Here is a 15,958-nt window from a genome sequence, read left to right on the forward strand (position 1 = left end):
GTGCCCAGCCTTAAATGAATTCTTTCGTGAACAAATACTTTCAGAAGATGCGTAGAAATCTTTGAAGATGATTTGAATCATTGAGAACTTAAATTATTTAATGTGAGAGGAAGCTATATATTTGAAGTACAAATGTTTCTAACAAGACTCAGATTATCATAGTAGCTATATTTTGTTTCAATAATGAAATACATGAAGAACTAATTTCATTTTGTGCCATTAAAATAAAGATGTATCAGGGAAGATATATTCTTGAAAATAAGTGACTTTGTGAATACAAAACAATGTATATTAGAGAATTTCCTGGGATAATGATAGTGTTTTGACTTTATTAGAGTTTAGGTTGCATACATGTATGCACTTGTTCAAATTTATGAAATAGTAGACTTATAATTTGCACATTTCAGTACATATAAAATTGCAAAAAAAAAGGAATAATACATATTAAATTCTAGTTAATGCTATGCATGCTGGACTATTAGAGGGAAACTATATTAATGTGTTTGACTTACTTCGAAATGCATTAAAAAAACCCTAAGATGGATTGGTGAATGGATTAATCATACAGAAAGCATACAGTGTATTCATAGTATAGTATAAGAAATACAGTAAAAATTGTAAATGCAGAGTGTAAGTGGTGGGTATATGGATGGTCCCTGTAAAAGTCTTTCAACTTTTCTGTTGCATCATCCTTAGGTAATCTATAGCAACACATAGGTTGATGTCAGATGTGCAAAGTTAGTATTTCAATATGGTATCAATGTTGTTAATTTTTGTTAAAATCTGACTGTTAGGCTGGGCATGTTGGCTCATGCCTGTAACCCTAGTACTTTGGGAGGCCAAGGCGAGAGGATTTCTTGAGCTCAGGAGTTCAAGACCATCCTGGGCAACATAGTGAGACCTTGCCACTACAAAAAATTAAAACAGCTGGGTATGGTGATGTGTGCCTGTAGTTCCAGCTGCTTGAGTGGTGGAGGTGGGAGGATTGCTTGAGCCCTGAAGGCAGAGGCTGCAGTGAGCCATGATCGTGCCACTGCACTCCAGCCTGGGTGACAGAGCGAGACCCTGTCACAAAACAAAACAAAGAAACAAAAAATCCTAACCGTTATATAGAATCCCTATTGTACTCCGTAATGAGATGAGGAGTGACCATGAGAATCATTTGAATCACAAGAGCATCTCTGATTATCTTACAGCAAAGATTGTAACAGAATCATTGAACTTAAAAGATGGGTTGGCTAGGCATGGTGGCTCATGCCTGTAACCTCAGCACTTTGAGAAGCTGAGGTGGGTGGATGGCTTGAGTCCTGGAGTTCAAGACCAGCCTGGGCAACATGGTGAAACCCAATCTCTACGAAAAAAAAGCTGGGCATGTGTGAATTTGAGGCCACTTGCAGTATGTTATGTTCATGCCACTGCACTCCAGTCTGGGTAACAGAGTGAGACCCTGTCTTTAAAAAAAAAAAAAAAAAAAAGAGTGAAGCATGTTTTATTAAAAGACAAGAGATGTCAAATTTGCTGACCCTTTTTGTATGACAAGTGACTATGTAATCTGCATTGCAGATTAAACACCAAGCAACCAACGAATCAATGTAACACTCTTACTTCATTTCTTCAAGGTAAAGGTAATGTTTTAACAAGCAGTGAAAATGTAACTGCCTTTTATAAAGGCTGGGATAAAAACACATCTATGTTTTTAAAATCACTGTTTGGAATATTTCTTTTATCATGTGATTTTTGTTGTCAAAGATATGTGTGTCTTATGAAAACTTACCTGCACTCTTAAAAAATACTTGGAAAAATATTTTGTATACCCTTCAAAAATGTTCCCAATAGAGTTTCAGTCAGTGGGGGGAAGAGGGAATAGGTGAAGGAGAGATGTTGGTAAAAGGGTCTCAAGTTTGTCAGACAGTAGGAATAAATGTTGGTGATTTATTGTACAGCATGGTAACTATAGTTAGTAATAATGTTGTGTATTTCAAATTGCTAAGAGTAGATTTTAAGTATTCTCACCAAAAAAAGATAAGTATATGAAGTGATAGGTATGTTAATTAGCTTGATTTAACCATTCTACAATGTACTATAAACATATTTCAAAATATCATATTGAACTCCATAAATATATATTATTATTTATCAATTAAAAAATATTAAAACAAGCAAAACCCATGATACATATCTGGTGGCAAATGAGTATTGTGGTAGAAATTCATCAAACTGCTCAGATGTGATTCGTGTACTTTTCTGGCTGATTGTCATACTTCAGTAAAAATAAATAAATGTAAGCACACACAAAAAAGTTTCAGTGGGTTTTTAAACCAGTTAAAAATGTTAAAATGTGGCATGTTTTGCTTAGTCTGCAAGATCAATTGACGAGAAGGAAGATGGAACTTTCTTAACCAAAGATCAATAAAAACGTTTGCATAATTGATGGAAGGTATTGAAAAATGCAAGTAGTAATTTAGTTAAGTCCAACAAATGATGTATTTCTTTAATGTCAATCCTTGCATCTTTGTATTATCCCCTTTCAGCTATGCAGCCATTACAGTTAAGTTCTGAAATAAGTGGAACTTAGGACCTGACATTTCAATCACCGAATCACAAAATGTTCACGTTATTATTTTTTAAAAATACAATTTGGTTTCTTATTATTTTCATTATTATCATTGCTCTACTAAAAATGGTAAGCTTTTATGAGAGCAAAAAGATCTTTTATATACGTAATAAATATTATAAAATGATTTTTAATGTTTGTGATTTTTAATTCATACTTCGTGTGTGTTTTATACTGTATAGGATATATTAGTAAAATAGTATGTGTATAATAAATATGCATATATTGGAGGGTTGTACTAAATTTTGTTTAGATTACTTTTTTTGGCTGATTTGTTGGGGTATGTGGTCAAAGAAGTTTGGAGAACTGTCTTTACTGATCACTCATAATCTGGCAAGCTATTATTGACAGGAGTAATTATTTACTCTTAAAGTCTAAATGATCATTGTAAAGATTATAAACCAGCATGTAGTTTTAAATATGGGAATTTTTTTTTTTTTTTTTTTTTTGAGAAATGGTCTTGCTTAGTTGCCCTGGCTGGTCTAGAACTCCTGGGCTCAAGTGATTCTCTTGCCTCAGTCTCTGGAGTAGCTGGGATTACAGGCATGTGCTAAACATTTGTGTTTTAAGGTTGAACTTTGATAAATGAAGTTTGTCTTTAGACTAAATTCTGAAACAATGGTTCTCAAAGTATATAATAACATCAGCATTACCTGGGAACTTACTAGCAATGTAAATTCTCAGGCCATAACCCAGACCTACTGAACCAGAAATGCTGGTTAACAAGCTTTCTAGGTGAATCTAATGCTCACTCAAATCTGGGAACCACAGATCTAGATGATTTAGACTCATGGATCATTCCTACTTATTTCTTCCTACTTTATAATGTATCTGAGACAATTTCTTTATTGTATGTCTCAGTTTTAGCCCAGACTTTTTTTCCTCTCTTAGATTTTTTTTTCTTTTCCCTTCCTCTCCTCTTCCCTTCCTCTCAATGTTAAAAAAAAAAGTCCCTTAGTGTTGTTTTCACAAAGAAATAGTGCATTGGTTCTAAAAATTTGGGTGTCACAACTAATGTGACAAATAGCATATATTTAAAGGAGATATTTCTAAACATTTTCAAATTAATTTTGTTAACTACTGTATTAGTTCGTTCTCACGTTGCTATAAAGAACTGCCTGAGACTGGGTAATTTATGAAGAAGAGAGGTGTAATTGACTCACAGTTTTGCAGGCTTAACAGGAGGCATGGTTGGGAGGCCTCAGGAAACTTACAGGGGAAGCAAGCACATCTTACTATGGCAGAACAGGAGAGACAGAGAGAGAGAGAGAGAGAGAGAGAGAGAGAGAGAGAGAAAGAGAAAGTGCCCCACACTTTAAAACCATCAGATCTTGTGAGAACTCACTGTCATGAGAACAGCAAGAGGGAAGCTGCCACATGATCTAATCACCTCCCACCAGCCCCTCCTCCAGTACTGGGGATTACAATTCAGCATGAGATTTGGATGGGGACACAGAGCCGAACTACTTCTAGTTACACTTGAATATGGATATAATTAATTTCCTATTATTTCCTGCCTATACTCTTTTGGTTTCAACTTTTATAATCTCAAAATAGTTTTCTGCCAATGAAGATTTCAAAACAGACATTTCAAAGTAGGAGTCACCTAAACTCAACAGTTGTTTGTAAAACAATGAATTTGCTTTATTTGTCTTTCTACATACATATATGCATACACGTACATATTTTTATTTGCTGAACTGTTTGAAAGTAAATTGTATACATCAGTACGCTTCACCCCTAAATACTCTTAAAAAAATGGATTAAAGTAGCCCTTAATGGGACTAGTACAACATTGTTTTGAAATGCTAATTTGTAACAAATGCTCAACCATTTATTAAAGACTCTTAAATATTTTTAAGGTCCTAGTATAAGTATCTTTATGAGGAAAAGGTGTAGAATGCCAAGTTATGATGGTGTAAATAAGTGAATGTTTCAGCCTTTCTCAACTAAAAGTTTCTCATCTGAACTACAAATTACAGTGGATGATTTGAGTGACTATTTTCTCAGTTCCTCCAAGGATAGTACATAACTAGTGCCAATTCAGATGCAGAGGGGAGAAGTTAATTCATTACATACGATGGATGTCTTGGGCTTAATTCTCTCCTGGGAACCCAGTTTATTTGGACTGCATATATGGCAAGGCCTTAAAAGGATTTTGCTTTGACTGGCTTGTGATGTTTATCCAAATAACTTTTTTTTTTTTTAGATTACAGGTCCACCAGGTTGTGGAAAAACTCAGTTTTGTATAATGATGAGCATTTTGGCTACGTTACCCACCCACATGGGAGGATTAGAAGGAGCTGTGGTGTACATTGACACAGAGTCTGCATTTAGTGCTGAAAGGTATGAGATTTTATTTTCTATTATAATGTTTTACTTTTGTAACTTATATACAGCATGAAACATTTACACATAGGTTAACATCCCCCCTCCACCCCCCCTTTTTTTTTCTGAGATGGAGTCTTGCTCTGTCGCCAGGCTGGAGTGCAGTGGTGCGATCTGGGCTCATGGCAGTCTCCACCTCACGGGTTCAAGCAATCTCCTGCCTCAGCCTCCCGAGTAGCTGGGACTACAGGTGTGCGCCACCATGCCCGGCTAATTTTTGTATTTTTAGTAGAGACAGGGTTTCACCATGTTGGCCAAGCTGGTCTTGAACTCCTGACCTCAAGTGATCTGCCTGCCTCGGCCTCCCAAAGTGCTAGGATTACAGGTGTGAGCCACTGTGCCTGGCTTTTTTTTTTTTTTTTTTGAGATGGAGTCTCTCTCTGTCGCCCAGACTGGAGTGCAGTGGCGTGATCTTGGCTCACTGCCACCTCTGCCTCCCAGGTTCAAGCGATTCTCCTGCCTCAGCCTCCCGAGTAGCTGGGATTAAAGACGCCTGCCACCAGGCCTGGCTAATTTTTGTATTTTTCATAGAGATGGGGTTTCACCTTATTGGCCAGACTGGTCTCGAACTCCTGACCTTGTGATCCACCCGCCTCGGCCTCCCAAAGTGCTGGGATTACAGGCATGAGCCACCATGCCCGGCTACCCCCCCCTTTTTTAAGAACACAGAATGCTGTTTTAAATAAAATTTTCTTTTAAAATTCACACAGGAAACAGTTTCTTTTTGTCTTTTGTATTCCTTATTGATATAAGTAGGGATCTTGGCTAAACTGTGTTTTGCAGAAAGTCAGGAAGATGTTAAGTTGAAAAAATAAGGAGGAATTTAAGTAGAAAATGGGACAAAGGGTAAACTAAAAAGAAAAACAGCAGGTTAGCTGCTTTATAAGGACAGATGTTTCTCAACTTACAATGGGACTCTGATTATGAAATCCAGATACCATTTCTTAATAAAAGGAACGAGTGTTCCTTGGGGAAATGGCTAACTCAATTCTGGGGTAGGAAATTTTAAAGTTGAGTGTGAAACATCATATTAGTTAGCGAGGAAGCTACAAAGACTATTTGGGGGTGTCCAACAGACTCAGAAGAGGCTCCCACTGGCCAAAGATGGAACAAATTGCAGATCAATGTGAATAATAATAGCAGTGGATTAAAACATGAAATAATTAAATGAGTCCATAATGACTTTAAGAGATGAAAAGGAACCAATTGATTGTCATTGGAGGGTTCTGAAGAAGCAACTCATTATTGTGAAAATGGGCAAAAAGAGAAGTCAAGTATCTATTTTTCTGTTTTTATATGAACTTTGTTACTGAGTAATAAACTGATCTTTTTTTTTTTTGAGACGGAGTTTTGTTTTTGTTGCCCAGGCTGGAGTTCAGTGGCACGATCTCCGTTCACTGCAACCTCCGCTTCCTGGGTTCAAGTGATTCTTGTGCCTCAACCTCTGAGTGGCTCCCAAGAGTGCGCCACCACACCAGCTAATTTTTGTAGTTTTAGTGGAGACAGGGTTTCACCATGTTGGCCAGGCTAGTCTTGAACTCCTGACCTCAGATGATCCGCTTGCCTTGGCCTCCCAAAGTGTTGGGGATTACAGGTGTGAGCCGCTGCGCCTGGCCTAAATTGGTCTTTTTATAAATGTATCCCAGTAGTAAATGAATAAGGAATGTTAGAATATTACCAAATTACAAACTCTGACAATCTAATGGATCTAGGCATTTAACATCACGAAAAGATGACGAGTCACTGGGGTACTTTCTGATGGAAGAACAATCAAATTTGAATGTGATCAAGGCTTCAGATCCAGCCACCAGTTTATAACATAGCTAGGGAAGAGAGGAACACGTCAAACTACTCTAGAAAATGCAATTAGCAGAATCCAAACTGTGGGAAATAACGGAACAAGCAACTTGGTTTCCGTAACAAATAAATTGTAAGATTAAAAAATACTTGGAAGGGGAACCTTTGGATTAAAACAGATTTAAAAACCTTGTTGATCAATTGCTGTGTGATGAACTTATTTGGATCTTGACTTAAATAAGTGGCTAAAAAAAAAAAAGAACTGAAGAATAAACATTGAGACCACTGGAAATTTGAACATGAAAATATATTTGAGATTAAAGCTGGTAAAGACAGTGGTTCACTCAAATTGTCCAAGTAATCTTTGAAATGCCAATGACTAGCCTTCAACTAACAAGCCAAGTAGGTATTAAATAGCCAGTTATGTCATAAATAGCTAATGTGCAAATAGCTCTTACAAAGGTCCTGGGGAATTTGGGTAAATAATTCAAAGATTAAGATTATTTTTATAACAGCAGTTCAGTTCACTGTAATGGATTTCTGCTTTCTGTGCACCACATACAAAACTGAGTTTAGGATGTCTTCTTAAGGAGTAAACTGTTGCATCTGTAATTTGTGATTATCTCTAATATGGACAATATATTGTTAATTCAGTTCATGTATACTGGAATTCTAATGGTTGCCAAAATTTTCATAGACTAGAATGTGGGGATGGGTCACTGGATTAATCTATTTATCTACATTCTCAAGGTATGTACAAGCATATGCTACCTAAGACTATATCATATCTTAAGCAGAAGTCCAGTGGGTTAAACAAAACAAATAAAAAACCAGCAGATCTTCTCTGGATCAATCAGATCTAGTATTACAGTTCAGAGCAGTGTAAAAACCTTATCAATGAATTGGGTGATATCTGCATACATACAGTAGCAGAAGAGTAGCAGGTGACTTGTCTGCATTTTCCAAATGAATTTATGGAAAGTCTTATGTTTTTTGTCTTTGCATAGAGCCTTAATTATTTACTTTTTGCATCCTCCATATTTACTTATTTCTCCTTCATATCTTTTTCTGCCTATGTGCATGTTGGTATTTACATCAGAGGCAGGTTGGAAAATGAAGAGGTAAGATTTTAGTTCCTTTGTTGGAATTATGTTGCATAGTTCACAAGGAGCTCTTATGAAGCTCATTTGAGAATAGGTGTTGAACTTTATATTGTATTTGGTTTTTTATTCCATTCTCCACAAGGCTTAAAATGAGTGATTGATGGACATTTGGGTTGGTTCCAAGTCTTTGCTATTGTGAATAGTGCCGTAGTAAACATACATGTGCATGTATCTTTATAGCAGCATAATTTATAATCCTTTGGGTATATACCCAGTAATGGGATGGCTGGGTCAAATGGTATTTCTAGTTCTAGATCCTTGAGGAATTGCCACACTGTTTTCCACAATGGTTGAACTAGTTTACAGTCCCACCAACAGTGTAAAAGTGTTCTTATTTCTCCACATCCTCTCCAGCACCTGTTGTTTCCTGACTTTTTAATGATCACCATTCTAACTGGTGTGAGATGGTATCTCATTGTGGTTTTGATTTGCATTTCTCTGATGGCGAGTGATGATGAGCATTTTTTCATGTGTCTGTTGGGTGCATAAATCTTTTGAGAAGTGTCTGTTCATACCCTTTGCCCACTTTTTGATGGGGTTGTTTGTTTTTTTCTTGTAAATTTGTTTGAGTTCTTTGTCGGTTCTGGTGTACAGCACGGCAACTATAGTTAATAATACTGTATTATATACTTGAAATTTGCTAAGAGATCAGATCTTAAGTGTTCTCACCATACCAAAAATAAAATGGTAACCATGTGAAAAAAAAAAAAATGAGCGATCATCTGGCTCCCACATGGAATGGATTTTGAGGTCTGGTGATAGGGCCAGGTAGAATAAAAAATAGGAATGCTCTTTGATATATATGCCAGACTTGGCATTCTTATACCACCTTCTAGTTTGTCATGTGGGTTATAGAATGGAGCTGGCCCTGTAGTGTCTGATCACATTTCCTTCATTCTGTTACAGGACAGCTTAACCCCTATTTGGAATTATCAGGAAAGGTTGGTCAGTCGGTTAGGAAAGCTTACTGCTGCAGATAACTGACTACCCAAAGAACAGTGGCTTAAACAAAAACAGGTTTATTTCTCTCTTATAACAAGACCTGAGTAGGTGGTTGCTGGCACTGGGTCACTCAGGTCTCAGTGATGACAGGGAGACCTAGGGCATGTACATTTTCAGACATTGGATTCATTCTGTGCTCAAGTCAATGGGAAGGAAAAGGGCCAACTATATCTTTTATCAGGAAAGTGTACTTTTATTCAGAATATCTGCCTCCTCCCTTCTGTGGATTTCCTTTTTGCTGCCTGTAGTCCTCTTGCAGATTTCTCACTGAGTTACCTCTATATGTAAAAAGAGGCTGGGAAAGTGAGGGGAGAAGATTGTCATAACAATCATGATGAGTTGTCTGGTTAATATTGCTGCCTGAATAAAACTGGGGCTCTCATAGCAAGGAAGAAGTGGAAATGGATATTGGATTGGTAATTAACAGTTTGTGTCCCAGCCCCAGCTGTTTCTGGACTTAGAGAAGAGGCAAGCTAGGGAAATATGAGAGTCAAAAAGGACCATGTTGTAGCTCTGTATGTTTTAGCATTGTCTCCACTTTGTGCTTACAAAGCTAGCCAGCTAATCAGCACAAATGAGAATGTGTTTAAAGGATTAATATGATGAAGGATTAAAGGATTCACATATATAGAATTTAGGGTAAGTGAGAAAAAGTAGAAAATAATTTCTTCCTATAAATATCTAGATATCTTTTTACTAAGAAGGAGGGAGAAATCAAAGGAGGAATAAATAAAAATTACTTAAGTTTAAAATGTAGTGCAGAAAACAAAAAGAAAACCCTGCAGATAATATACTTAAAAGCACTTTGGAAAGGTCAGTTCTATTTTTAGAAGCAATGCACTAAATAGTTTATTGTCTTTTAGAAGATAGTAATCTAAATAGTTGTTAATCATACTTGTTCATCATAGACCACAATTGTATCTCCAGACTATTTAACAATTAGAACAGGTTTGTCCAACCCACAGCCCATGGGCCGCATGCAGCCCAGGATGGCTTTGCATGTGGCCCAACAAATTCATAAACTTTCTTAAAACGTTAGGACTTTTTTGTGATTTTTTTTTTTTAAAGCCCGTCAGTTATCATTAGTGTCCGTGTATTTTATGTATGGCCCTAGACAATTCTTTTTCTTCCTCTGGGGCCCAAGGATGTCAAAGTTGGACACCCCTGAATTAGATAATTGTGTAGTCTGGTGCTAACCAGACTGAGTTACAGGGATTGCCTTGGGGAGAGGGGAATGCTATTCAGGCAAAGATCCGGATCCTCTTCTGATTGATCCAGAAGAGATCTGCTGTTTTCTTGCTTGTTTTGTTTAACCCACTGGACTTCTGCTTAAGATATGATATAGTCTTAGGTAGCATATGCTTGTACATACCTTGAGAATGTAGATAAATAGATTAATCCAGTGACCCATCCCCACATTCTAGTCTATGAAAATTTTGGCTACCATGAGAATTTCAATATACATGAACTGAATTAACAATATATTGTCCATATTAGAGACAATCACAAAAAGTTGGCACTGTGGGTTAAGAATAAAAAATGAAGGTAATATGGATGGCAAATAGTAATAGACGTATTGAAATAACGCTTTTGGAGAAATAAAACGGGTAAAGGAAAAAGAAGGTTTGGTTTTAGAACTGCAAATTGAAGGGGATCAATAAGTATGTGAGAAAATCTGAGGGATGTAGGGAAGTAAGAGATGAGAGCCAGGAAGGTCCTGAGGAGATAGGATATACGACTGGAATTTTAGGAGGTAGAAGTGAATATTCCTGAGTTGTAATGAAATCAGAAAAACTTTGAAAATTGGGAAGACAATTAGTCCAGCAAGGGAGGAAGACAATCAAATAATCACTAAAATGTGAAATTGTAAATATTATAACTTAGTATACAAAGGAGAGGTACTTGTATTGGTAGTGTGTGGGAGCAATGGCTAAGCTTAGATCTGAGGGAGCTGCTGTATTTGGCATGTCACCTCTCAGAGTGCCAAGTTCCCCACAGATAGTTATCTTTAATACCTAACAAACTAGTCATGAGCCACATAACATTTCAGTCAAGGATGGACTGCATGTAAGATGGTGGTTGCATAAGATTATAATACCATAATTTTTCTGTATCTTGTTAAAGTTTAGATACAAAGATATTTGTCACTGTGTTACAATTGCCTACAGTATTCAGTATAGTAACACCCTGCACAGGTTTGTAGCCTAGGAGCAATAGGCTATACCATATAGCCTAGGTGTGTAGTAGGCTATACTATCTAGGTTTGTAGAAGTACACTTTATGATGTTCGCACAACAGTGAAATTGCCTAATGACACATTTCTCAGTACATATCCCCGTTGTTATGTGCCATATAGCTGTATTTAGAGTATCATTATTTCTGGATTTGTATATAAAATTGGAGGCAGGGAGTGGTAGTGACCAGCCATGACTCGGGCTGATTCTGAAGGTAATACCAGTGTGGTCTTAAGACCATTGACATATTTGCTTTTTGGTATAAATTTGGAATCTTTGACCCAGAAAGAAACAATAGGGGAGATAAATTCCCTCTTACTCATTTTTTTGAAATGGTTTCATGACACTGGGTAGGTTTTCCTCAGTTCAGTTTTTGCTGCCTTATCATTTGTAAATCTAGGTGAATTAGTGGGGAGGGAGATCCTGAAAAGTTTCTAGGATATACAGTAGAAATAGTCATAAGTACTTATTACTGTAACAAAGCTTTGGAATATTCTGGAATCTGTAAGAAATTAATAGATTCATATCATTATATTCAGTAATACATATTGAATGAATGAACAGAGAAATAGTGCATATGTACAAGAAGCTTTGAGAAGCAGTAAGCCTACATTTTAGCACATTTATGATGCTATATTTTAACTAGGATTTTGGAAAACTTTTTACATTAAGCATATGTTTTATTTCAAGTTGGCATGTGGTCACTAATGAAAAGCTTTTATTTTTCCTTTTATATAAGAGCTATGCAGTCACATAGGGAACTAATAATTCTGAACAGGGTTTTGCTCCTTAATTGACATATGCCTTTTGATTCTGGAACTGGTTAGGAAAGAAGTCTCTCTGTATCCATGAGCAGTTAACTCTTTCCAGAATTGGAATCTTTAAAGTGCATTGTAGCTATCAGGTCCAAATTAAGGCAGAGATAGTCACTTGCAAGGTGAGATTTGATGGCAAAAGAAAAACTAATATGTGACCTAGAACTTCTTTTTCTTTTAAAAGAGGAGCACTTCTAACCATTTTCTGAGGCGTTCTACCACAGTAAATCCTTTGATTGTGGGATTGATAGTTAGCATTATTTGTGTATCAGAAATGAGTGGTTCTGGGCAGTGGGACATTGAGAGTATATGTAGGGTTAGGCTAAGTTAGATGATATGGAAGGGGAAGTTGGGAAGGCAGTGGTGTTTTACCTCAGGACATCTCCACTAGCAATTGATACACAAATGATTCATCCAGGGAGGAAGGAGATTTTAGAAATAAAGCTCTTAATAGGTTTTCAGGGATGTTTTGGGGTTTGATGGACTAAGAGTATAAAGGTAGCTTTTCTGACAGCATGGCCCTTTAGAATGGTGCTACTTCCGTTTTATAAATTAGTAGTTCTTAGTTGGGGGAGTAAGACAGACAGTTTCCCCTTTAGTAGGTACTTTGGAAATTTGTAGGGGGGGTGCAAGAATAAGCGGTTTTTTTTACAGTAATAAATAGATGTGGTCTAGGGATGCTAGCCATTCTGTAATGTGATGGTCATTAAGACTGATAATGCTATAAATAATGTTTTATAAATTAGAGCATATTGCAGCATGATGTAATTGACATTCATCTCAGTTGATGCATACAGCAGCACTGTCGGGTGAGGAGGGGGGTATTATGATCTTCATTTTAGAAATAAGAAAAATGGGACAGAAACCATGTGATTTGCCCAAGATCATATAGCTAGTAAGATAGCTGAGAGGTAGGCCGGGTACGGTGGCTCACGCCTGTAATCTCAGCACTTTGGGAGGCTGAGGTGGGCGGATCACAAGGTCAGGAGATCGAGACCATGGTGAAACCCCGTCTCTACTAAAAATACAAAAAATTAGCCGGGCGCGGTGGCGGGCCCCTGTAGTCCCAGCTACTCAGGAGGCTGAGGCAGGAGAAAGGCGTGAACCCGGGAGGCGGAGCTTGCAGTGAGCCGAGATCGCGCCACTGCACTTCAGCCTGGGCAGCAGAGCGAGACTCCGTCTCAAAAAAAAAAAAAAAAAAAAAAAGATACAGCTGAGAGGTGAACTCATGTCCTCTTTCCATGAACTGTGGTTGGAAAAAATGATTGACTCTGAGAAAGGATCCAAGTAGTGTTTTCATTCTTTCATTCAGTAATACCTGTTTGACATTTGGGCTTTCTGTCTATGAATCTGTCTTTATCCCATTTCCCATTGGGCTTCCAGTCTTTTTATCCTTGATTTGCAGAAGCTTTTTGTATGTCTTCTAAATATTAATTGTCAGTTTTATACATTGTAAATATCTCCTCCTGCTCTGTTATCTGTCATCTTTATAGTATCCTTTGTTGAAGAGAAATTTATAATTAAAAAAATTTAGTAGAGATGAGGTCTGACTTAGGCTACAGTGCAGTGGCACAATCATGGCTCACTGCTGTCTTGACTTACTGGGCTCAAGGGATCCCCTTGCTTTAGACTCCCGAATAGCTGGGACTATAGGCGTGTGCTACCATGCCTGGCTAATTAAAAACATTTTTTTGTAGAGCTGAGTCTCACCATCTTGCTCAAGCTGGTCTCGAACTCCTGGACTCAAGCAGGCCTCCTGCTTCCGCCTCCCAAAGTGCTTGAATTCTAAGCATGAGCCACCGTGCCTGGCCAGAAATTTGTAAATTTGAAGTTGTTGCCCAATGGTATTGGTTTTCAGATCTTAATTAAGTTTTCCCCCACTATTAGGTATCAAAGATACTGTCTTATAGTTTTTTCCTAATAGAGTTATAGTTTTATCTTTTATGTCAATATCTTTAATCCATCAGAAATCCATTAAGGATATATTTTCAATTTTTGTGTAAACTGCCACATTCTCCTCTAGAAATATTGTATATAATTGTGTCTCAACCAACAGTACTTTGAGAGCCTTCATCACTGTTTTTAGTTTCTTTAATTTTGTCATACTTATGGGAAAAAAGGGATAGCTCGTTGTTTTAACTATTGTGAGCCAACATATATTCATTGTCCATTTATATTTCTTTGGCAATTTGTCCATTTTTTCTTGTTGATATATATAAATGCTTTGTGTATTATGGATATTTATGTTTACATGATTTTGTTCCTAGGCTAGAATTCTATAATTTGTCTTTTAACTTTGGTTATGCTATCTTTTATTATCTATGATTTTTTTGGTGGTTGACCTTTCAGATTTTGCTTTATGGCTGTAGTTTTTAAAGTTTTAATTTTCAGGACCCTTACACTCTTTAGGTGGATTATGTCAATTGATATTTATCATATTAGAAATTTAAACTGGAATATTTAAAGAATATTTAACTATTATCTATTATGCAGTAAGTCCATTACATGGTGTGTTTTTGTTTGTTTTTGTTTTTGAGATGGAGTCTCACTGTTGCCTGGGCTTGAGTGCAGTGGTGTGATCTTGGTTCCCTATAACCTCCGCTTCCCAGGTTCAAGCGATTCTCCTTCCTCAGTCTCCTGAATAGTTGAGATTACAGGTGCCCACAATTGCACCTGCCACCACACTGGGCTAATTTTTGAATTTTTAAATTAAAGACAGGGTGTTGCCATGTTGGCCAGGCTGGTCTCGAACTCCTGACCTCAAGTGATCTGTTCATCTCAGCCTCCCAAAGTCCTGGGATAACAGACGTGAGCCACTGTGCCCGGCCATTACATGTTAGCATATTGTACCAAAACACAGCTCCATTAGAAAAATAGAACCAGTAGAACACATATATTAAGAGAGTTATTGCAAAGAACTGGCATATGCAGATGTAGAGTTGTCTGAAATACACAGGGCAGGCTGTTGGAAAGGGCAGGCTAGAACTGTTAGGCAAGGGCCTAAGCTGTTGTCCATAGGTGGAATTTCATCTTTTTAAAGGAAGCCTCAGTTCTGCTCTTAAGGCTTTTCAAGTGATCGAATTAGCCCACCCAGATTATGTAGGATAATCTCTTGTACTTAAAGTCATCTGTTTGTGGACATTAATGACATCTACAAAATCCTTTCACAACAATGCGTAGATTAGCGTTTGATAGAATAACAGGAGACTATGGCCTAGCCAAGTTGACACAAAACTGCCCGTCATACTTTTTTTTTTTTTTTTTTTTTTTTTTTAAAAAGAGACAGGGTCTCGCTCTGTCACCCAGGCTGGAGTGCAGTGGCATGATCATAGTTCACTGTAACCTCCAACTCCTGGACTTAAGAGAGCCTCCTGCCTCAGCCTCCTGAGTGGTGGGGACTACAGATGTGAGCCACTGCACCTGGCCTTTACATGTATTTTTTATGGGAAATAAATACATTTTTGACTAAAAAAGGTGGGAAAAGAGTGGCATTGTTTTACGTTTTTGCAAATCTCTTTAGCATCTGACTTAACAGAAGACAGCTGGATTCGAATATCTACTTCTGCATTCAGTCTTTTGCAATCTGTTGTTTTGGTTGAGATATGAAGATCTGGCCTTATACTGGTTATAGCTGGAAAGGGAGGAATATTTTAATATTCTCTTCAGATAATTAAAGATATGCTTCTTTGATACTACACCAGGAATTGAGTAATAGTTGCCTAGAGGTTGGTTGTGATATAGAATCTGAAACCATATTATTGCATTTTTTCCATAGTTACATTAAAATCTATTCATCTGTCTTAGGCTTTTAATGGATATTTACCCATGCATGATTTTGTAATATTATGCATTTGTCACTCAGAAAATATTGGTTCACTGTCTTATGGAGTTCTTCTAAATGTTGACACATTTTATTACTCAATATAAAAAAATTTCATTAGTATC

The 15,958-nt window shown here is 37.1% G+C and overlaps 1 protein-coding gene across 8 annotated transcripts in view; it reads left to right on the forward strand.

The window, feature by feature from the left end:
* Positions 1-15,958, forward strand: part of RAD51B (RAD51 paralog B) — an 850,300-nt gene that overhangs the window by 38,599 nt on the left and 795,743 nt on the right. For all 8 annotated transcript variants that reach the window (XR_012415889.1, XR_010587847.2, XR_012415888.1 and 5 more), the window contains exon 6: positions 4,824-4,960. Coding sequence is in view for 3 of the 8 variants with exons in the window: in XM_045397566.3 (XP_045253501.2) it covers positions 4,824-4,960 (137 nt within the window). In the remaining 5 variants the exon portion in view is untranslated. The remainder of the gene's footprint in view (positions 1-4,823; positions 4,961-15,958) is intronic.

Source organism: Macaca fascicularis, chromosome 7, assembly GCF_037993035.2.
Source record: "Macaca fascicularis isolate 582-1 chromosome 7, T2T-MFA8v1.1".
NCBI lineage: Eukaryota > Metazoa > Chordata > Mammalia > Primates > Cercopithecidae > Macaca > Macaca fascicularis.